The sequence below is a fragment of the Anabrus simplex genome, chromosome 1 (assembly GCF_040414725.1).
Source record: "Anabrus simplex isolate iqAnaSimp1 chromosome 1, ASM4041472v1, whole genome shotgun sequence".
Lineage (NCBI taxonomy): Eukaryota > Metazoa > Arthropoda > Insecta > Orthoptera > Tettigoniidae > Anabrus > Anabrus simplex.
The window spans coordinates 1,082,423,389-1,082,447,479 of record NC_090265.1 but is presented as its reverse complement, the minus strand read 5'-3'; the positions used below and the strand labels follow the sequence as shown (position 1 = coordinate 1,082,447,479).

Below are 24,091 nucleotides of genomic sequence, written 5' to 3'. Positions count from 1 at the left end.
TAGGGTTCATATTGGGGCTCCTGGGTTGCCATGGCAGTCGTTGGACCTCCACTGCATGTTCCTGGAACCATTCCCGGGTGACGTGGGAGCGATGTGGCGACGCGTTATCATCTTGAAACACCGCAGAACCGTCTGGGCGCTGGAAAGGCCAAAAATGGGTGGAGATGGTCTCCGAGCAGCTCAACATACCGCATACCATTCAAAGTCTCTTCCAGAACAACTAGGGGGCCCATTCCATGCCAGAAAAATGCACCCCAGACCATAACAGAGACACCAGCGCCCTGGATCACACCTTCGAGGGGGCAGGATCAATCGCTTCATGTGGTCTGCGCCATACGCGGTGCCTCCCATCGGCATGGTGCAGTTGAAATCGTGATTCGTTTTATCATATCACGTTACGCCATTGTTTCAGTGTCCATCCCTAGTGACTGGCGACAAATGCGCGTTGTTGTGTCCATGACGTTGGGTTAACAGTGGCACCTGTGTGCGGCGCCGGCCCCCATACCCCATAGAACCCATGTTCCTACGGATTGTCCACTGGGAGACGTGTCTAGCACGGCCTGTGTTGAATTGAGCCGTGATTTGTTGCACGGTTGCCCGTCTGTCACTATTGACAATCCGTCTCAGATGTCGCCGGTCACGGTCATCGAGGATGGCTGGACGGCCGGTCATTCGTCTGTTGTGGACGGCGACACCCGCATTCAACCATTCACGATACACCCTGGACACGGTTGATCGTGTGAAGCTGAATTCCCGCACCACTTCCGAAATCGCACTTCCCATCCATCAGGCACCGACCACCATACCCCGTTTGAACGGTGTCAGCTCACGACGACGTTCCATGTTACACCTGTCACATGCAAAGCCACTGCTCACAAGGTCTCCTATACAACTGCACTGGCACAGGGGGCATGTGGTGCACAGACAACACACCTGCACATCAGCGCTCTGCTATCCCATGACATTTGCTCAGTCAGTGTATTTAGGAGTTGCAGTAGTCTTGTTGCGTTCACTCTAATTGTTGTTGCTGGATTGTGTGAGGCAAGAATATCAGACAAATTTCATGCTCCTGTCTTGAATAAAAGATCTTAAAGTGTTTAATGTAATTCAAAAATAAAGTTTGGTGGCCATTAGTAAATATTAATAAAACATAAAAATGTTTATGTACGTACCCATGACTTTCGCTGCACCCATGACTTTCTTCAGTGGCATTGCACCTTTGTTGTCTATTCAAGTCCAGGGTTGATACAAAAGAATGTTGAGTATTATGTATGCAAAGTCTCGTATTTTGGCACTGCACTTGAATGTGTCGTCTTTTGTTGCCTGTTGTGGTCCAGGACTAACGCCAAAGAATGTTGATTGCTATATCTGTGAAGTCTGAATATCTGTGTCCATTTACTCTTGTTTTAGTTTCAAACGATTTTGATCTTCTAGTGTTACATAATCCAACCGTTGGCTAGCCTATAGTTCAAGTAATTAACTTTTTATGACTAGCTCTGGATCAATAGTAAGGGTAACCAACAAATTATGGTTGTGTCGTATTAAGTCTTGCATGTCATAATTTTGAGAACTGATTAAGAAAGCTAAAGCAAAGAACTTCATAAGAGATAGACACTCCACGTCTTAAAAATGAAAATGAAATGGCGTATGGCTTTTAGTGCCGGGAGTGTCCGAGGACATGTTTGGCTCGCCAGGTGCAGGTCTTTCAATCTGACGGTCGTAGGCGACCTACGTGTCGTGATGATGATGATGACGATGATGATGATGAAGACAACATATACACCCAGCCCCTGTGCCAGAGAAATTAACCAATGATGGTTAAAATTCCTGACCCTGCCAGGAATCAAACCCGGGACCCCTGTGGCCAAAGGCCTGCACTCTAACCATTTAGCCATGGAGCTGGACACGTCTTAAAAAACAAAAGATATAATAATGCACAGCGATGTACTAAATAAAGTCCTTTACAATGTATGTATGTATGTATGTATGTATATATTCATGTACATTATTAATAATAATATTTAAGTGTCACCAAATTTTACTCTTGGTTTTCCCTAAACCTATTATGATATTCTATTTAAAAGACGTGTTACTACAACATTCCTCTGTTATTTTTGATTTATGTAACCCGATGCTGAGGTAGAGAATGGTAGAAGTGAGATCACTATGGTCAACACAGTGAAAGCACTGTTTTCCTTCTTTATTCAAGCTCTCCATTTTCAGCTTTGTATCCTTTTGTAATGGACTGCTCCTTTAAGCTTCCAACTTCCAAACCATGAATTATAGAAGGACATTAAATGGACATATTTTGGCATAATGCCTTGTACCTCTGACCAATTCAATTAAAGTGTGTGTTTCTTAGACAAATCTTCCTAGCTCCTTGGGGTTAACATCTGTGATAATGGAAACAAAACACAGTGACTCCACCATGAATGTTTCCATGTATACCATTTCAAGCTGTTCCTGCCTTAGCCATGTTAACCCTGGTAGAAAAATTGCTCAACTCCTAATGAATTGCAGTCCCATGCACCCAAGAAACTGAGTGGACACTTTTCATCCTGGTTTCTGTATGTATATTTAGACAAGCTATCAACTTCATCCCATCATCTCGTATCCAGAAACCTCTTTTCCAAACGCATTACATTTATACTTAAGCACCAAGTAAGTTAGCTATGTGGTTTGACTCATGTAACTGTAAGTTAGCATTTGAAATTAGGTGAGTTTGAACCTTCATCATTAGCAGCCCTGAATGGGATTTGCCTTGGTTCCTATTTTTACACCAGACTGCACATTATAATGCCATGCCTGTTTCCTTCCCAGTTGTAGCCCTTTCCCATCCCACAGTCAGCAAAAACCTACCTATGTTTTGAAAATTTAAGCTCTTAGAAAAATGGAAAGAGGAAATCTAGTTGTACTTCCCTGTAAAATAATAATCACCACCATATTTCTCATATGATAATGGTTGTAATTAATAAATGTTCTATTTTTAGGTTGGAACTAGGAGATATATGGCTCCTGAAGTTTTGGAAGGAGCTATCAACTTCTCAAGGGACTCCTTCCTACGTATCGACATGTATGCTTGTGGATTGGTGTTGTGGGAATTAGCTTCACGTTGTACTGCACAGGAAGTAAGTCCAGGAAATATGTTTGATACTGTGTGTGAGATGATTCTTTCATAATTTATTATTTATAATTGATCATTCAGTTATGGTAAAGAGCTTAGAACCGAGCTCGATAGCTGCAGTCAGTTAAGTGCGGTCAGTATTCGGGAGTTAGTAGGTTCGAACCCCACTGTCGGCAGCCCTGAAAATGGTTTTCCGTAGTTTCCTATTTTCACACCAGGCAAATGCTGGGGCTGTACCTTAGTTAAGGCTACGGCCACTTCCTTCCCAGTCCTAGCCCTTTCCCGTCCCATCGTCGCCATAAGACATATCTGTGTCGGTGCAACATAAAGCCAATAGCAAAAAAAGAGCTTACAATATTGAATGTTTTCTCCTGAACAGTTTGAAAATTGTGATCATGGATTAGAAGATAAAAGGTATTTAATGCAATTAGGGTTTTTTTAAATTTTTTATATCACTTGCTGGAATTAAGGTGATAGAAATTAATCTTCACACTACCATTTGTCATCTGAGGGGCTTAAATATTAACGCATTGACATTTCTGCCAACCCTTCCGATTTACTCGCCAACTTTCAGTTTTTTAACTCTTCTTCCGGTTTTCTGATTTAATTTCACTTCTTCCTATCTTTGAACAATATAACTCCAGTACGGTCAATACTCTTCCCCTAGGATAAATTCTTATGCACTTGTGTAATTTACGCAAACTCATTTTCAAGCGTATTTATGTGATGCTTTATTTGGCGAGCGTACAGCTTTCGGTGTGCGGTATCGTGTTTCCCTCTCTCTATAGCAGTATGTTTGCCTTACAGCTGGGAATTCGGGACTGCAATTGTCCTACAAGTGAGAGAGGCCACCGACTGTGTTAATTAATCGGGACAAAAGAATGAGTTTGTTACTGTGTGGTTCGTGCACTGTTTAACATCGTTCTGTGCGTAGTTTCGTTGGAGGTGTAGGCCACGTGTTTTTTCTTGCGGTTCTGTGCTTTTCCCCCTGTCGAAGTTGTAATAATGTATGAGACATATTGATCTGTTTTTTATGTGGTAGTTTTGCGTATTTCAGTGCATTAATGTTCATTCTTACTTCATAATTTTATTGACTTGAATGTATTAAGGGAGTTGTATTGGTGCCAGTTTTTGGTATTTTCTCTTCACATTATGGCCAGAAAACATAAACATTATCTTACTTTAAGATTTTAAATTTAATGGTCAAGTCTCAATGTAACTGTAAATATGTAGGCATATGCCTTTTATCTTGTCCTTTTTTCATCGAGACTGTGGTGCAATATACGTGATTAAATCCAAGAAATAAAAAATCTTCCTATTTTTTATTTCTCAAAGTTGGCAGGTATGCACTGAAGACCGGCCCCAGAGATCCCTGTATTACTGCAGCCAACGGTTGTGGACGGACCCTGAAAATCTCCGTTTTTACGTACTGGTTTAGTTTTCAGCTTGTTGTGCTGTCTGTTAGGCTAGAGTTTAAACTATTTGCCATCGTATCATGGTGTAGTGGATCATTGATATTTCTGGCAATATTTTCTTTCTATTTTTACGATCATTGTAACCTTGAAAATAACCTGTATACACAGGTGATCTTACGCATGCGTCTAGAGACAATTATCAAGATGGTACGCCAATGGCAACGTGCCTTACGTGACGATAAAATATCTCAACATTTATACGCAGATTTATTATCTGATGTGCCCTATGGGTGAGAAGCCCTAACAGTTCTCGTAGTTTCCTAGTTGACAGTACATGACAGCTGACAGCACGTGACAGGCTATGAGAATTCTCACTTTTATACTCCTCGTCTTTCCTTGATCATTGATTCAATTGCAGGTGAAATTATGAGTTCCAAGCGGTGTAGTCATGGAATATAAACTATTGCTGCATCTTTTTTTTCTTTACTTTAAACCTTGTATTTAACAAATCATTAGATATGTAGAACTTTTCCCTGAAGCTCCACTGTGGATGTCAACATGACACGGTGCATTCAGTTGCTGACGGATATCGATATTTGCGATTATGTGCAGACTGGTTATCATAGGTACCAAGTGACTGTGAATTGGACTTTTCTAATGATTAACCCTTCAAGCCGGTATTAAAAGTTGGCCAAGTTTTCCTTACAGCGGAAATAAATTTTAGAAAAATATCACAATTTTACATGCTGTCACAAACATTGCTATAACTTCTGAACGACTTATCTGATTTTGTTTAAAATAAGTGGATATGCAGTTCATATCATACAGATGTTGTAACTACATACAAAAAGGCAGCATCCAAAGTAACAAAGTGCCTAATTACTTACTTGTTGGAATAAATTTAGAATCAACAGATGTCCATGACCACTCGGGTGAGCATTCACTTATATTACTAACATTATTTACATCACACGTAATTTCTTGCTGTGCATAATCATCATCGCTAACACTTTCGTTATCACTCAGATTATTCTCATCACATCTTTCACCTAATATGCATTCGAGAGCTGCATTAGATAAATACAGGCCATGCGAGGACACCGCCATGTTGTTTACAACGATCAATGTTGCTGAAACAAATTCTTTTTATGCCAATACAATGCCGCATTACGGTAGAAGATACTCCCCTGCATAGAATGATACCTTGTGCTGCAAGCCGTGCTAAAAGTTCACGTTGACAACCAACAGATGGCACGCATGTATGCATCTAAAACATCGCTAGCCTAGCCCGTGCAGATACACCTCAAACCACTCCTGGCTTGCGTTTTGTAGGTCCGTACATGTTGAACCGGCTTGAGCAGTTAACGGCTAACATTTTTAACCGGGAGTAAAGATAAATCCTTGCATACTTGAATACAATAAGTACATGAAAGGCACAAACAGGACATTCCTACCACACTGTGCTTAGAAAGACTATTAAATGGAGCCACAAACGGTACTGCTTTGGATGCTATCACAGTACAGACTACTAAGCAACCTAGTGAGTACATATTCCAAGTTTGAGGTCGATATCATGAATATTTGTGAGTTACAGTAGTTTCAGGGTGCAGCAGTGTAATTTCTTTCTTGGTGGCTTGAACTCTCCGGGCTGCATGGGGTAGCAGCCTCCATTCGGGTCTGGGTTAAGAGACTTGTTTCAGTACGTATACTGACAATTGAAGAAACCTATTTCTAACAGAATTCTTGTGCCTTAGCATCATCTAAGACGGTCAGCATTTTGATGTAAAATTAGAACTACTATAATATTGAATTCACTCTCAGCTCCCTTCTTTTAATTTTTTTTATTATTAGGGTTGTTTATAGTCTCTTTAGCTCCAAGGTCTTATCGCAACTCTTACATATGATTACAGAATAATAGTAATAATAATAATAATACTAATAATATTGTAATTATAAAAAGGTAAAGGAAAATATAAATAAGTATAACGTAATTAGATTTTGGTGTGCAAGCCAGTGTCACTTCCATTTCTTTAGGTATGTTGTGGTGTTGGCGCCAGTGGTCATACAGTTGACATTCTGAGATGATATGTTTGACAGTGAGAGAGCAGTTACATTTACTGCAACAGGGAGGTGGTTTCTTTTCTAGGAGATAGTTGTGGGTGATCTTCGTGTGTCCTATCCTTAGTCGGGAGATTAAGACTTGCTCATGTCTGGTGAGGTTTTGGAGAGGATATGTTCTCGTAGATATCATTTTAATTTTTTGGAGGTTGCTAGTGGAAGTTTTAAGCCAGTTCATTTTCCATTTTTCATGTAGTTTGATTTTGATATAAGCAATGATATCAGAATGTGGCGTGGCAATTTGATGGTCGTTGATTGTAAGACTAGTAGCCTCTTTTGCTGCTTGATCAGCTGATTCATGCCTGGTATTCCTCTGTGAGATGGTATCCACATAAAAATAACATTTTTTCCTGCAATCTTGATCTTGCGGTACAGCATTTGAATTTCTTTAACAAGGAGGTGTGTTGTTGATGGATTTTGTATTGTAGTTAATGCACTTTTGGAATTAGAGAATATTATGAATGAGTTATTGTAGCTTGCTTTTGAAATATGAATCATGGCCTTTTTAAGAGCAAACAGTTCACTTGTAAAAACTGTGAAAAGATCTGGTAATCTGTATAGCTTACTATAGTCTTTATATTCCACTGCACAACCATTTCTCTCATTGAATTTTGATCCATCAATATAAATTGCACTATATGATGAGCATCTATTGCAAATTTCATGAAATAACTGTTGAGATTTCGCTGTGTCAGTTTGAGCTTTAAGATTGTTGTTCAATTCCCAGTTGATTGGAGGCAAATGAGCTTTCCATGGAGGGGTATCTAATGAGTTGTGTGAAAATAAAATGGGTGGAAGGCTGAGGTTTACTTCTTTGAGAAGATTGTATATTCTGATGTTAAAGGGTTGGGGTTGAGATCCAGTTAGTTTTTCTTTATGTCTCTTTGAAAATAGGTGAGTTTTTAAGTATTGCTTACTTATGCCAGCTATCTTGAGTGCGTATGTCAAACTCAGCTGTTACGTCTGATTTCAAGTGGTGGTTCGTTGGCTTCAATCTCTATACTAGCTATGGGGCGATGGGCTCCTAAGGCAATTTGAAGAGCTGAAGATTGGATGGTATCAAGGATCTTGAGAGTAAATGGTCTGGCAGAACAACATACTATACTGCCATAATTCAGTTTGGCTCTGATTGTGGCGTGGCTCTGTATGTGTTCATTAGGACATGGTAGTCTGCTCCCCAGTTTTTTGCTGAGAGAATTTTCATGATATTCATTCTTCTTTGACACTCGTCTTTAAGATTTTTAAGGTATGGGGTCCAGGTGAGCTTGTTATCAAATAGAAGTCCTAGAATTTTAATAGTTTTAACTGATTCAATTTTATGGTCTTCCATATATAATTCAGGGTTAGGGATGGTATGTCTATTTTTGGAGAAGAGAATACATTTGGTTTTAGTTTTAGAAAATTTGAACCCTGTGGTTTTAGTCCAGTTTTGAATATTTACAATTGATTCTTGTAATACGAGTTGAGTCGTCGTCGTGTTTTTCCCTGGGCAGAAGATTATCAAATCATCAGCAAAAAGGCAACACTTAACTGGTAAGTGGATGTTAGAGACTATACCATTAATTGCCACAAGAAACAGTGTTACTCTGATAACTGATCCTTGTGGGATTCCATTGTTGATTACTACTTTGACAGCATTCCATTTACTCTAACTTGAATTCGGCGCATTTGAAGAAAATTATAAATGAAATATAGGATATTTCCAGATATATTATGTGTCATTAGTACTTTGATTACATAGTCTTTCCATACCATGTCATATGCCTTATTAATATCTAAACTGACAGCTATTAGGTGTTGGTTATTGAGGAACGCTTCCTGTATTTCACATTCCAGACTTATCAAAGTGTCTGTTGTGGAGTGTGCTTTATGGAACCTGTTTTGCACATTACTGAAGAAATTTATGTGCTTGAGATACCAGCGTAATCTTCTGTTGACTATTTTCTCCATGAGTTTACACATCGCATTAGTTAAACCAATAGGGTGATAATTTTCTGAAATAGAGTTGTCTTTGCCTGGTTTGGGTATTGGAACTACAATGGCATTTCGCCATTGATCAGGAAAAGTCTTAAGAGCTTCATATATGGTTGAAAATGGCCAGAAGATAATTTATTGCATTTAGTGGAAGCAGGTTTAGAAATTCATAAGGGACCATATCTGGGCCAGGACTAGATTCGCCACATTTGTCAAGTTCAATAATTATTTCCTGTAGTTCAAAAGCATCGTTTAGATTATTGTGTCGGCAAATGTGTCGGCTAATTTATCAGCGATGTTTTGAGGTTTGTTTATGAAGGTTCCATCAACCGAGTTTCTGAGGGAAGTAATGTAGAAGTGATTATATTTGCCATTTATTCTTTGAAGTTTATTCCACATTTCCTTTTGTGGAGTTTGGGAACTTAGCGAGGATTAAAATGATAGCCATGAATTATTTTTGCTGAGTTTAATTTCTTTTTGAGTGATTGCTCTACATTTCTGAAATTGGGCTTTATTTTCTGGTGTGGGTTTTCTTTTGTAGAGGTAGAAAGCGTGATTCTTATTCTTAACTGGCTGATATACCCGTGCTTCGCTACGGAATTCTACATTGTATACAGTATTCTAGGTTAGGTGGTGTACACGTTGTGAGCAAGATTGTATTAAATTGTGTAGCACTTAACGTTTCCCTAGAAACACGATGTGGAAGTCGCCAAATGTCTTTTCTCATATGAAGACTGAGTTAGGGAATTTTCATTGTAAGGGTAAGCGCCCTTGCCTACCATCAGTCACAATCAGGTTGGGGAGTTTTCATTTTATTGACAGACACTCACTCTCCACCTGCCTTTTTACATCCTCAGAAAGACTGTCTTAGTAGTTTCCCCAACTGAAATGAACATAGGTCATTACAATGACGTCATTAAGAATAGTGCGATTAAAAGCAATGCTTTTATATGAAATACTTGATCAAATGTAAAACCACACATTTTCTCACTTTTAACGAACAGTACTACACTGCCAATCTAATAGCCCAAAGTTCCAGAGCTGGAATGATCAAAGCCGCAGTCACTCGTGATCCGTGAACACACTTCGTCTTATCTTCGGCCGGGTGGGCGTGTCGAATAGTGGAGACTCCCAGGGCAAAAGCTATGCCCTCTTACTGCTTAATAGAAGTACCCGATTAGTCGGAAAATCTCAGTTCACTAAGCAGGCGGCGGAAAAATCTATCTGACTTGGAAACAAATTTTTCCTCCAAGCCAGAGGAGAAACCCCCACCTCACTGCTAATTCGGAATAAAATGCATGTAGAATTTAATAAAAGTGAAGGGAAAGAAGCTTTTCTTAAGAAACGGCTCTTTTCAGGGTTGAATTTTGAGTTATTTTGTGAATTGTGGTGCTATAATTTGGATTAGTTCTAAATTGTAATCCTAGACCAGGTCATACTACTAATACTGCTATGTGAGCGTCTGCCTTAAGTGTGCACACTGCTCATTCAAAACAGTGCATCAGAGTAGGGATCGAATAGCTGGAATACTATGATGAACCAGTCTGTAATGTACCGCCAGTATCAGAAAATATATGAACCAGAGGAATGGCCTGCTAGAGAAGAAATTTTCTAACTCCCTAGCTATTTTCCGCCAATATTCAGTCAGGCTGTTATAATCGTTACGCAGCAGTAAACCCATCTATTTGAGTTGAGCAGTAGCATAAGAGACAAAGAACATCACAACAAACAGTGGTCAGTGTAATGTTATTGTTGATCATTGTTATGCACTTTCAGTATTGTAGGCCTCCACATTTAGTTTTCCTCCGACTCTGAAATACCACTCTTATCATAGTCGGTACGGTAAAACTGAATAAAACATAAATGATTGGAAATTGTATTCTCTATAACTTTTGTTATGTAGTACTTTCCGGTAGGTCCAATAACATGGGTATTTAAAAATTAAAATTTAAGAGCCTTCCCCTAAACTACAATTTCATCCAGGGTGAATAAAATTGTGTATAACTGTAGTTTCTTATTCCCCAACTCCATGTACCGATTTTCATTAAATTTTATTAACCCATTTTCTCGTGGCTTGGCGTTGATGTGGACTTGGCAACAAAAATACAAATTCATGAATATCTGTGTTATCGAAGCCGGTTAGGTAACAATGTAGACATAAATTATCGGAAATTTAATTATATATAACTTTCGTTATGTAGTATTTATCGATAGGACCACTAATAAAATAAATATTTGACTATTACATTTTAGGCCTTCCCCTAAACTACCATTTCACCCAGCGTGATTAAAATGATTTATAGCCTAGATTGTAGCGGCTCATCCCCCGACTTTACACACCAATTTTCATTAAATTATCTTCAGCCGTTTTCTAGTGATGCGTGTACATACATACAGACAGACAGAAATTACGGAAAAGTAAAAAGTGCATTTCCTTGTTACTATGGACATGACCGATACAGAAATACCATTCTTTTCTAATGCTGAGCAATGTACAGACAAAACTCTTATTTTATATATATACTAGATAGCCTCCTTACAAGTGTCGTTCCACCCAGGTACTGTTTTCTTAAAGGAATTTGAGATTATTTTTGGAACACTCATGTCCACAGATTTAACAAGAACTTCTGTGAAATCTTGAACAATGGTATTTATGTGCTTAGAAGGGAAATCATTTGGAGGGGTTGTCTTTTAAGTGATTATTGACTGTCTGCCTAAATTTTCTCCTATCTGCATAATTTTAGTTCCATTTAGGGTTGTTAATAAATGAGGAGTTGATAGAAGAATTTTCATTATTGATTAGTATCGGGAATTGGTCACTATTTCCTCAGAGTGTTGAATAACCAGATCAGTTGAAAAGGGTTGCTATGTCCGATGTGCAGATGGTTAGGTCTATACTACTACAGGTGCCGTGGGCTATGTCAAAGCGAGTTGGAGCAGTAGAGTTCATTAGAATTACATCAAGTATTTTTTACTATCTCTTTTCCTCTTGCATCAGAACTATGACTACCTCATAATGTGTTGTGGCTGTTGAAGTCACCTACTAGGATGAATGGTTTAGGTAGTTGGTGGATAAGGTTTCGTAGATCGTCACCTTGAAACAAATAACTGTTTGGAATATAAACATTGCAGATACATAGAGAAGGTGGAAGATGGATTGAAATTGCTACAGCTTCCAAATTAGTGTTAACAGTAATTTCTTTGGCATAGATATTGTCTTTGATATAAGTAGAAACTCCTCCACTCACATTATTCACATTAGTTCTATTTTTGTGGTAGACACTGTAGAGTCTTAGAGTGGCAGCAAAGTCATTCTGAAAGTTTGTTTCTTGGAGACAGATAACAGATGGTTGGTGTTTATTTATTAGGAGTTGTAGATATTCTAACTGTGATCGATAACTGTTAAGATTCCATTGGAGTAATGTTGTCATAATAATGATCAAAAGCAGAACGAGGTTTATCTCCATTATTATACTGGGAAGGAATTGTTGTCACTGGAATAGTCTGGCATTACATTGATATGCATTGGGTCTTCACTTTGACTGGCAGATTTCGGTACTTTTTTTACTATTCGGAGTGCTTTTGTTTTTGATGCTCTTATCGGTGCAGTAAGGATAGAGTTTTTGTAGGGCTTTAGCAAGACCTTCTATGTCTTGTGTGTAGTTGGAAGCAATTGCTGATATGTCCTTGGCACCAACTATATTTTCGAAGGAGGATTGGAGCTGTAGGTAGCTAAGGGGGAATAGTGATGAGTCCGCTTCCAGAACTTCTTTTACTGGTAGGAGCATATCACTTATTGTTGATTTTTGCGTGTCTGTTGTGGGTTTCTTGGAAGTGTGATTTGTCTTACGGTTTTCGATTTGTTCAGGAGTGGCCAGTATGGATTTGTTGCTATAAGGAGGATTTGGATTAGTTGTTTCACTACTAGCTAGTGAAATTGGCCTTTTACATCCAAGAGAATTCACTGTTGTAGGGGTGGAGTTTGTTTCCATAGGTGCAGCCATTTCTCTCTCAATTTGAATATCATTAGACTTGGCTAAGTGCTAAGTTAGGGTTGGTCAGTGAAGTGGCTTCTTGAATAGGCCTATCTTTTGGGAGGGAGCTAGAAGTACCGATGACAGTTTTGGGGTTTTCGATCTCTGACTTTTGTGAAATCTCTTGGAGCTGAGGAAAATGATTGAAAGAGGATTTATCTTTTGGAAGTGAAACGTTGTTAGTACAATCTTTGGCCAGATGTCCTTTGGTATAGCAAAGAAAACAAGTGGGTGAGTCAGATGTAGGTAAATCCAGTAGTTAGTACCATCGTATTCGATATGAAGGGATTCGGGTAGTTTATCAAAGTTTTCATTTTGAATGTACATTTGTCTTCGAAAGCTTAAAATGTGGGAGAATCCTGGAATTGACAAATCTGCTCTAATTGGGGTAATTCTAGACATGATTTTCACACCGAGTTTTAACAATTCCTCTTCAGTAACATAGTTTGGGATCACAGGACAGATGTTGGATAATGTAATACGCTTGTTTTTGGTTAGAAGGGGTCATATTTCCAGTGATACATTGTTTATTAATATCTTAGGGTTTGTCAATATCAGATCTTCAACAGTTTTCTTACTAGAGAGAAAGATGTATATCCTTCCGTTCGATATACGTGAAACAAACCGAATGTTGCTAGGGGTTGTAAGTTTCCGTACAGTTAGCACATAATCCTTGATACTGATCCCATCATGAGATTCGATTACAATAGCTTGTTCTTTGGAGGGATACGACTGTATTGCAGCAGAATAGCTTAACCTTGAATTACGTTCGTTACTAGGCCTAGTTGTGACGGTTGTCATTTCGTTACCTGATGCATTGTTGGGATGTGGAGGGTTATTTACGGTGTTGTTATTATTTGTTGGCTTACTTGGTGTCTGTTGAGGAAGAATATCATTTATTTCTTCATTCATTGAATTCGATAGATGCCGACCTCTATCAACAGAGGTGGCCGTTTTGAGTGGGTCATCAAAGGGTTTTAGGTTATCTGTATAGTTCTTCGCCTCTCACAAAGACCACGGATATAATGTCAGGTATCTTACTAACAAGAATGTAGTAGGTGATCTAAATATTTACTTCTTATCACTCGTTCACTAATGTAACTATTACAAACCTCTATTATGTAGCAAAACTTGAGCAAGATAATTACTCGCGAAGATCATCAGTCGCTACCTTCTCGATCCATGTCAGCTCCCTTGTTTTAATTTCTATCTCGTTTTAAAACAAATGTCTTGTTCAGTAAGGATTCAGCAAGATTTGTTTCTACACCAATGACCACAGTTGAAGCAGCAAACTGAATTCCCCCCATGTCCATTTGACCACATAATATGATTAGCAGATATAAACATGTAAACAAATTACTATGCCCATAATCAGCCCGGCATATGACATGCCCATCTTCTAAAACCATGAAAGCGATATCAGTGCCCCTGTCAGCTGGTGTACATTGTGTACTGCCATATTCATCTTACTTCCACCTTCACTGTGTAAAAATTGTCATTAAATCTGAAGTAATATTTACACTCAAAAAGGCATACCCATGGGCTCCCCTGTTTCTGGCATATTCGCTGAAATATACCTTGACCACCATGAACACATCATCAGTAATATCCATTACTGGGCGAGATACGTTGATGATGTCTTTGCCATCATTGACACACGATAAACTGATAGCAAATTGGTACTTTCTGTACTCGGACAAATTAGACTCCAGCATCAAATTCACAGTAGAACGAGGTTAATCACTCCCTCAATTATCTAGACCTAACTATCACCAGAAATGGCAGCAAGTTAGAGTATAATATATACAGGAAACCTGCTCAAACTACCAACACTATAAGACACAATTCCACACATCCGAATATTCAAAACAGATCAGCCTAGTACAGTATGTTATCCAGTCTTCAACATCCCTTTAACAGAAGATAACCTAAAAAAAAACTAAAAACCATCAAAACCTTAACTCACAATGGATTCAGTAACAACTTCATCAATAACTTGATATTCAAAGTCAAAAACACACCCAAAACAAACCTAATTAAAGATTCTAAGGATTACAACAACAACAAAAAACATCTTCCACATTGCTGGCACCATAAACCCGACCAACAAATACAAGAAGTCAGGCATATACAGATCGGAATGCAATAACTGCAAAGCCAGTTACACAGCACAGTAAAACACCACAGATTCTCAGCCATGGCACAACACATGGTTGATCATAACCATAATTTCAACAACATACAAGATGACCTAACCATCCATTCAGAAAGGCCCTAAGCTCAACATCACTGAAGTCTTCTTCGTAAAGATGGAACAGTTTATTAATTAGAACACAAACCTCAATTAAATTTCCGAAAAACCCAACACAGTGCCTACATCAATAAATTTTTACATTTCAGTCACTCTCTCTCTCTCTCTTTCTCTCTCTCTGCTCCAAGCAAATCAGATAGCACACGACAAGACTCCAACACAGTCTGAGAAGATCCACACGTCTTAAGACGTAAGTCTTGTACTTGATCCTTCTTATTTCACATCAATTGCACATTTTCTCCACTAATACATATTTCCATGTTCATAGATACACGCACTTTCATCGCTACCACGGTAGACCTCCACCTGACCTCTTGGCTATGCGTTCCCATCTAATTTACGAGGACAGTTTGAAAAGTTCTCGGAATCACCGCTAGATGTCAGTGCTAGAGCAACGAGGTTCCCGCGCAATAATGACACATCCTTTGTGAGTGAACACGTGGCGCGTCAGTGCTCTAGCTGCAGGAGTGTGGTAGTGACAACTTTTTGTTGTTGTTACCGCGTAGTGATTTGTGACAATGGGAAAAACTGACATTCGAGCAGTGAGTAAATACTTTGTAAAGAAAGGTATGAAAGCAAAGGAAATTCATGCCGACTTTCAGAACACACTGGGGGACTCTGCTCCTTCATTTTCAACTGTTGCCAAGTGGACCAGCGAGTTTAAATTTGGTCGGGAGAGCTTGGATGATGATCCGCGTAGTGGATGGCCAAAAAGTGTTACGACCCCAGAATTTATCACAAAAGTGCATAAAATGGTCATGGAGGATCGTCGACTGAAAGTGCGGGAGATTGCTGAAGCTGTAGGGATGTCTTCTGAACGGGTATATTATATTTTAACTGAAGAATTGGGTATGAAAAAATTATCCGCAAGATGGGTGCCGCGGCTCTTGACATTGGACAATAAACGCACCCGTTATGAAATGTCCGAACAAAGTCTGGCCCGTTTTCAGTGCAACCGACAAGATTTTTTGCGCCAGTTTGTGACTACAGATGAAACTTGGGTCCACTACTATACCCCAGAGACAAAACAGCAGTCAAAGCAGTGGAAACATGCTGATTCACCACCACCACCACCACCACCACCACCACCACCAAAGAAAGCAAAGGCAGTGCGTTTGGCTGGAAAGGTCATGGCCTCAGTTTTCTGGGTTGCAAAAGGCATTCTGCTGATAGATTATCTTCCTACTGGCCAAACAATTACGGGGCAATACTATGCAAACCTCCTAGACCAACTACAGGAAAAGATACGCGAAAGAAGGCCTGGTTTGGCAAGGAAAAAGGTCATCTTTCATCAGGACAACGCTCCGCCGCACTTATTGCCATGGCAAAACTTCATGAACTGGGGTACGAATTGTTGCCACATCCACCTTATTCACCTGATTTGGCACCATCAGACTTTCATCTATTCCCCAAGCTGAAAATTTTCCTGGGTGGACGGAGATTTTCTACAAGGGAAGAACTGATAGCCGAATTGGAGAGGTATTTTGCAGGCCTGGAGGAATCTCGTTTTCAAGATGGGATCAAGGCATTGGAACATTGCTGGACCAAATGCATTAGTCTACAGGGAAACTATGTTGAAAAATAAAAGCAGTTCCACCAAGGTAAGATACTTAATTCTAGTACATTCCGAGAACTTTTCAAACCACCTACGTACATGTCTGGCATTGGATGGAAATTCCCACTGTTCTCATATTTACATAATATATGACACTGCAGCCAATTCGTTGGTTTATAACAAATCAGCTGAACCCAGGATTGATGACATTGGGCAAAACATTGTTGGCCAACAACAATAATTCAGAATGTATTTATAACATCATATTATGTTCTTTTCCATTTTGGTTCTGGGTTAAGTTTAACGGCTGTTTATGACCCAACTGTCGGGTTGAAACTAGTCCCGTTTGTGCATGTATATAATACAGTAGTTTGTATAACAACTTGGTATTGATTAGGTGGAACTAAAACCCTTGACATAGTTGACTAACTTCAATATGGAACATGAAACTAATCTACTTTGACAATAAAATAGGTCATAATTAGAGACGAGAATTATAGGCATTAAAAACGATTAAAATAGGCAGGCATATAGACTCTTAAATTAGCCAAAATTGGCATTTAAATAGACACTAACGTGTAAAATAGGCAACAAAAAATTACTTATAATTTAATAACACACTCGATTACTATAAAAAGAATTTACAAGCAACGTTTCAATGTTTTCCGGCAACAATCTTGTTCTCCTCTCATGCATAATGTTTTTGTACAGAGAGAAAGATCTCACATCACATGAGGTGACTGGACAAAACTTCAGTGAAGTCAATTTATCTGGTTTTATTTCGCTGACAGTGGCAGCCTTCCCTGAGGTTCGGACAAAACTTCCCCTGATTTCTTCCACAATTCTAAATGACTCCACCAGGGGCATGCCACTCTTCTCCAACTTGGTGATTGCTCCCGGCAGCTTGTTGATATTTGAAGATGCTCCGGTTCAGGTGCATATTAGCTCCCAACATTGCAGTGCATAGGTCTGAAGAAAATGGTTGTTGGTCGCTGCCCAAAGTGGACTGGTAGAAAGGCTGCGTTGATACAGATTTCTGTACTCATATCAGATGCACCGCATTATTTCTAAGTTGATCTATGGGGTATTTTTCTCGCATTTGATCTGAAAAATAATAAAATTGACATAAATTACATTGTCCCTATATCTTATATTTCTACAGTTGGGCTAATTGGCAATAATGCTTAGTATATATATCATGCATTTGTTTCATAAAAAAGACTATTAGAGATGATATTTCTAGAAATACAAAACTTTTTAAAGTAGGAACAAGGGAATTAGTAATTTACATGGAGATATGTCCTGAAGGATTTTCAGTTGTAATTTGGCAGTATCGTGTCTAGTTCACCAGGTGAAAAATATAAAAAGACGTGAAACGATACCGGAGTTGCGTAGAGGAGAGATCCGTCCTTTATGCTTGCCAAGGACCCACCAAGCTGGCCCTAGCAGTATTCTTATAGAAGAATGAAAGCGAAACTTAGACACTACAGTACAGTGGTAAAGCCAAAGGGTCTCTACGCTTCAGAGAGCCAGACAATGAATAAGAAGGGTGAGCTTCAAGATCTCGTTGGGGGGGAAAGAGAGAGAGGAGAATCTTAAGGAAAATTTTTGGACCACAGAAAAATGCTGATGGGGAGTGGAGGAAAAGGAAAAATGAATATCTCTACAAATACACCCGAAAAATTCACTGTCACCATGCGAAAGCGAAGACTAAAATTCTATGGGCATCTAAAAAGAATGAATGAGGAACGGCTAACTCAAGTACATCACTGGACTGAAAGCTTCGACGAAGTGAGTAGAAGAGGTAGAAAGAGATGCAATAGAAAGTGGACTTACAATGGATATGATTCACAACAGAAAAGAATTTAGAAGCTAAGTGTACAGCATCAAAACATTCCAGAAGAAACCACCTAAATCTAGATCCAAGTTTGTCATATCTGAGAAAGGGAGAGGAAGATTAGAAGTGAAAGGATGAAGAAAAAGAAGAAGAAGAGAAAGCCTTAGGTTCAACGCGATCCATAGGCGGCCATCTTCGGAAACAAGAAGAAGAAGAAGAAGAATGAAGACAGAGGCATTATAAATCTCAGATTAGTGAACATTTTATTTGTTTCTATTCACCAGCTTTGGTCAGCCAGGTCAACTGTCATGAACACTATTTTCTGTTGCCTGCAATAGATCCTGCATCATGTGTGGCCACAAGGCCGCCACCCTCGTTGAAAATTATAAACCGTGTAATTTGAAATTGTTGTGACATACGCCCATAACCTTATTTTTTTCACAATTTAGTATGACTCTAGAGGGGATACTAGAGGCTTGTTAACCTGGGAGCTTACGCCGCTAAGACTCACTTTTCTCCCCCCCTCCCGCAGGCACAAAGGTTACTAACCGGACCTCGGCAATCCAGACCAATGGTCTTGTCTCTGGCCTGGTCTTGTAAAGATAATATTGGCAACCTTGTAAAACACACTGTGGCATCGTCCTAGCCGGGCTACATTGGATCTGCAAACTGTGTTTTGCGAGAATTCACAACATTTTTTTGCAAGTTGCTTTACATTGCACCGACACAAATAGGTCTTATGGCGACAATGGGACAGGAAAGGGCTAGGAGTGGTTAGGAAGCGGCCGTGGCCTTAATTAAGGTACAGCCCCAGCATTTACCTGGTGTGAAAATGGGAAACCATGGAAAACCATCTTCAGGGTTGCCGACAGTGGGGTTCGAACCCACTATCTCCCGAATACTAGAAACTGGCTTCACTTAAGCGACTGCAGCTATCAAGCTCGGTTAACATTTTTTTAAAGTGAGTTGTAAAAATTGCATTTCAGTTGTAAATCTCTATATATTTATTGAACGAATCAACGACTTCCTGCAATTACGGGTTGCCAAAATGGACAAGGTAAAGCATATCAGGATAGAGAATGTTTATATCACATAGAAATATAGCGATGATATGGATTTTTTAGGTTATGGAGGTCCAAACAGGTGAGATTTCAGGATTTGTACAGATCCACATATGGTGGTGGTAACTATTCTTTCGATGCTGTTCATAGGCAGGTCGAACTTCTTCCAGAATTCTACGAACAAGGCAGGAAATGAATTACTGTTCAAAATACCGATTTAATTTTCATCCATTCTGTGACAAGAGACCACCGGCGTTGTAACTCCTCGTTCAGTAATTTAATGATTATGGCATTGCAACAAAACAACTTGCCACAGTACATAAATTAATAGGCCTATATATGCTACAATGAAATGCGATCATAGTTCTCAATCACACAAAAAAAAAAAAGAGAGAGAGAGAGAACAAATAAACTTATTTCCTTACTGTGCAAGCTTGACAGACTACCCTTCCATCCGTAGTGAAATTGGGATCCTCTGTGATCCAATGCTTCAGCCAGTAGGACTTCGACGATTTTTCTGTGGGCATTGCCCACACTCATTTTTCTTCTTTCACTTCACAATAAATCACAACATGTTCTGAACATAACGCGTACAACAGTTCGCATCGAAAGGGAGGTACAGGTCATATGTGTTGTGCAACATATTTCGACATTCGACTGGTTCTCACATATGTCTTAGGAGGTTGGAGGGGTTGAAGGATTCGAGGTCAAATTGTTCCTTGCTTCTCCTGATGGAAATTTCCCTAGAACTACGTCTGGTGACTTCTGTGAATTCCCATTTTTGTTCATGGGGTAAACAGATATTGAAAAAAGAGAATACAATTCTGTCGAGCACACTAGCTACAATATAATGCCCTTGAAGAAAATCGGCTTTTTTAAAATACAGTCAAAATGCATCAAATAGGCATTTATACTCCAAATAGGCACAAACCGCTGAAATAGGCATTTATAGGCACAATAAAACCAACGAAATATAGCTATTAAGGCCCTAAAACAGATTTATATCTCAAAAGCCTACATTTTTGAACACAGGAATAAAATACGCAAATAGGCAAATTCCCACCTCTGGTCATAACAACACACCGAATAAACTTTTTATCACATCACTGAAATACACAGGCACAAGTAATCAGGTGAGCAGACTTGTACCATACCACTGAAATGCTCCTGAATACAATACAGTCCAAAAGCTCACCAGTTCTAGACAAAGAAATTCCAACACTATCAAGAACAAAATCACTTGTTCACTAGCTTAGAAGGGAATGCATTTCTTAAAGCATTGAACTGAATAGAAAACTTCAGTCTATTGTACGTACTAATAATTCAAAGAACAATGTAGTTACTGGATTAAATGAAGCTGTTCAAGGAAAATAGATGTAATTGGTAAGTTCTGTTGTTGCCTACGGTATGGTTCTTTATACACCTCCAACGAAAATTTCTCATTTAAAACAGAAAAAGTCAACTTTCGTCTACCAGTAATTCAACAAATAACATAGTTTTGCTGTGTGAAATCCAAGAAAACTTGAAGAAAAACAAGAAGACAACACATCTACCAGAGAAACGAAGGGAGAGAGAGAGAGAGAAAGAGAAAGAGAAGCATTGCCTATTACTTCCGTGTCGTTATAGCTTGAACCAGTTCTACACCGTCAAAACACACTAGAATCATTTACAACTGTCAACTATCAGTTGGGTTTATCACCATAGCTAATCGTTTAGTTTGGTTGATCACTATGATGTCAGCTCGACGTGTTGTTCCTTTTTGCAGAGCTGTCCGACTTCTTCGTAGACTTAGAGTTGATGATGTGTATGAAAGCTTCCAGTGATCATAGAACGCACTGCATTGCAGTGGTTGATTCCCGTTAGCCCTTCCTTGGGACAGGACCTTAGTATGTTAGGAAGGGTTTCAAATTCGTCACATATTCTGCAACGGGATGTATGAAGGCTCCTTCCAGGAAGAGTTTGAACAGGGATGACATTACAGTTCATTTTAATTGCTTCCATCGATTGCCCACATGACATTCCTTTCATATTGCTTACCCAGAAGTTGCCTTTCTTCCAATAAGGAAAGAACATCACTCCTTTCCCTTTAGATGGTAGCAAGGTCCAGTTCCTGAAAGAATCGTCATGGAGCAGTTTTCGGATGGTCTTAGCACCAGAGTTTCCGAGATGCTCAGTTTACTCTTTGATGAGCGACAAGCACTCGAGGTAGTGATTAATTTTGGTTTAAAGCTCTCAGTTCACCTTTATGTTTTGGTTCTCTACAGTTATCAGCCTGTTACGTATGTTTATATGTTGAAGGCTTCCCACTGTGCTTTAAATATACTAATTCCTCTGAGGCTGCATGCTGCATAGATCATAGCATATACGGCATCTGTTAGTAAACCGCTTTTTTTTTTTTTTTTTAACAAAGTTCTTTACTACTTTGTCAGTGTTGCTGAGAAATGTTACTGTCAGGTTTTAAAGAGATGCACACTGGAATGGATATACCAACTGTGGCCAAATATACTAGTTGAGTATATTTAACTTCTGATCAGTAATGAGAAAGGGTGAGCTAACCAGTTGGTTTAACCTTTTAAGTGCTGAGTTACCAGTTGACTGTTTGGTACCTCAGTGCTGAGTTTTTTCATTCGTATGTAAAATTTTTTTTGTAGAAGCCTCAATTTTTAACTTATCAGAGGGGTGATAAGCTTAAAATGTCTATCAATGTTGATTCTTTATAAATCTAAATGCAAATGGAAAATCCTACACTTACGTACAATATTATTTTGAGAGAAAACAAAATTACACTTATGTGCCCGTGCCTGCATTATCTTTGTACAAAGTAAAGAGCGCAAAATAATATTATTTCCTAAAATATGTAGGCAACTGATACATATAACTTCTTGGAAGTATATAAGTTGATATTTTAAAATACTTTCTAAACCTGGAATGTGGTGGTAGTTAAATGTTTTCTATTGATTGTTTGTGATGCCGATTTGTTCAACCATCTGCACCAACTCCGTTGGCAAAAAAAGTTTTTAAAAAAATCAATGATTTTCGGGTTGTCATCAAACACTACTTGACCCTCAGAGCCTGTCACAGCTACTTGAAAGTCTGGTGAAGAAAAGTAATCTGTCCGCCATGAAAATAGTGATAAAATAGCTTTTGTACTCAACGTGTTTTTCTTCTTTCGTTTAGAAGGAAGCTCTGTTTCTCTCTCATATTACAATATTTTCGGCACTCTCGATCACTCTCACTTTCAAAATCGCTTAACAATTCATTAAAATCAACATCTCCATCATCACTTTCCGCTGTGGTTAATAAGTGAAAGATTCTGTGATCCGAAATAACATCGCTGCAAGAGTTACTAGATTGTTGTTTCGCCATGTTTGTTTACATCACAGATGAACTCCACAGACGTCTACAAAAAGCTCTGTAAGTTACTTCCCGAAGCTATAATCTCTGATCAATTAGTTCTACATAATGCCCAACAGATGGCAGAACGTCGGAGATAAAATTGGGACTCAAAAGTGAATCGGGAAACTCAAAAAAATTAAAATTCTCTCGCACCATTTAGAGACAGGCGTAGCAGTGCTGGACCGGCCGCGTCAGCCCGTCTATAGGCGGGCGTAGCACTCATTGGGTTAAATTCTTTGGGAGCTGTTGTATGACAATAGAGGGATTGAATGTAATTTTGTCTTGAAAAATGTTACAGTAAGGTATTTTATGGTCTCCTCTGAGAAAATGCATGTAATGTTGTTTCCATCTAGAGTAGTGAGAGCAGAAGGACTCATCTGATCCTTACAAATTGAAATAGCTATAATTTTACTAGTATTTATTTGGAGCCCAATTTTTGCTGGGGAAGTTGTGGCCAGATCTGCAAGGTGCCCATTGGAAGCTTTATTCTTACATAGAAGAGTGATCATCTGCAAAAGGAAGTATTGTCACATTTTCTGTATCTGGGAGTGGCGTGTATCCGTATTGCTGGGAAATCTCATTCTCACTTATTTCTCTCAGAACATAGTCAACTGCTAAATTGAACACTATAGGAGAACAGGAGCATGCTGCACCACATCTCTGTTCATGTTGTCCCATTTGTCTGTATGCTGGTTGAAATATCAGTCAAACGATTTACGACTATTGCCCTAAGTTTAATTGATGTAGGAATGGTGCCAAGTGTTCTCTTTACCAGGTGGTTCACCTGCCCATTGTGATCTAGTTTTATGCAACCTGCTGCAGTTTACTACAGTTCTGAAATACATCAGTCCCTCTCCCTAAACCAGGAAATGCAATGGGATGTGTGGTTATAGGCTAGAAGACAGATGGAATCGTGAGTGCCACTATTAATTCTTTATGGGTACCCTGAATGAACCCTTAAAACAAGCACAAATATGAAGAACATGTACCTTACAACAAGAGGTGCACAAACAGACCAGGAACAGTTGTTATATAGGCTGGAAACTGTCGGCTGTATGTCAAGCATCGCAATAGGTCACTTTCCAGAGGCACGATCGGCGATATGATAGTGGATAGTACTCGAGGATACGGACGTTCGAATCCTACGCATGTAACATTTTTCTTTTTACTGCCAATTGCCTGGGATGTGGCAAGGTTGCATATGTAATAGTTTCCACAGACTGATTTGCATATTTGGCCCTGAGTAGGACCATTGGTATCGGGACG

At 39.1% G+C, this 24,091-nt stretch overlaps 1 protein-coding gene across 4 annotated transcripts in view; it reads left to right on the top strand.

Moving 5' to 3' along the window:
- put (activin A receptor type 2 punt) overlaps window positions 1-24,091 on the top strand; it is a 317,293-nt gene that overhangs the window by 172,770 nt on the left and 120,432 nt on the right. For all 4 annotated transcript variants that reach the window (XR_010858587.2, XM_067137221.2, XM_067137220.2 and 1 more), the window contains exon 8: window positions 2,991-3,128. Coding sequence is in view for 3 of the 4 variants with exons in the window: in XM_067137221.2 (XP_066993322.1) it covers window positions 2,991-3,128 (138 nt within the window). In the remaining variant the exon portion in view is untranslated. The remainder of the gene's footprint in view (window positions 1-2,990; window positions 3,129-24,091) is intronic.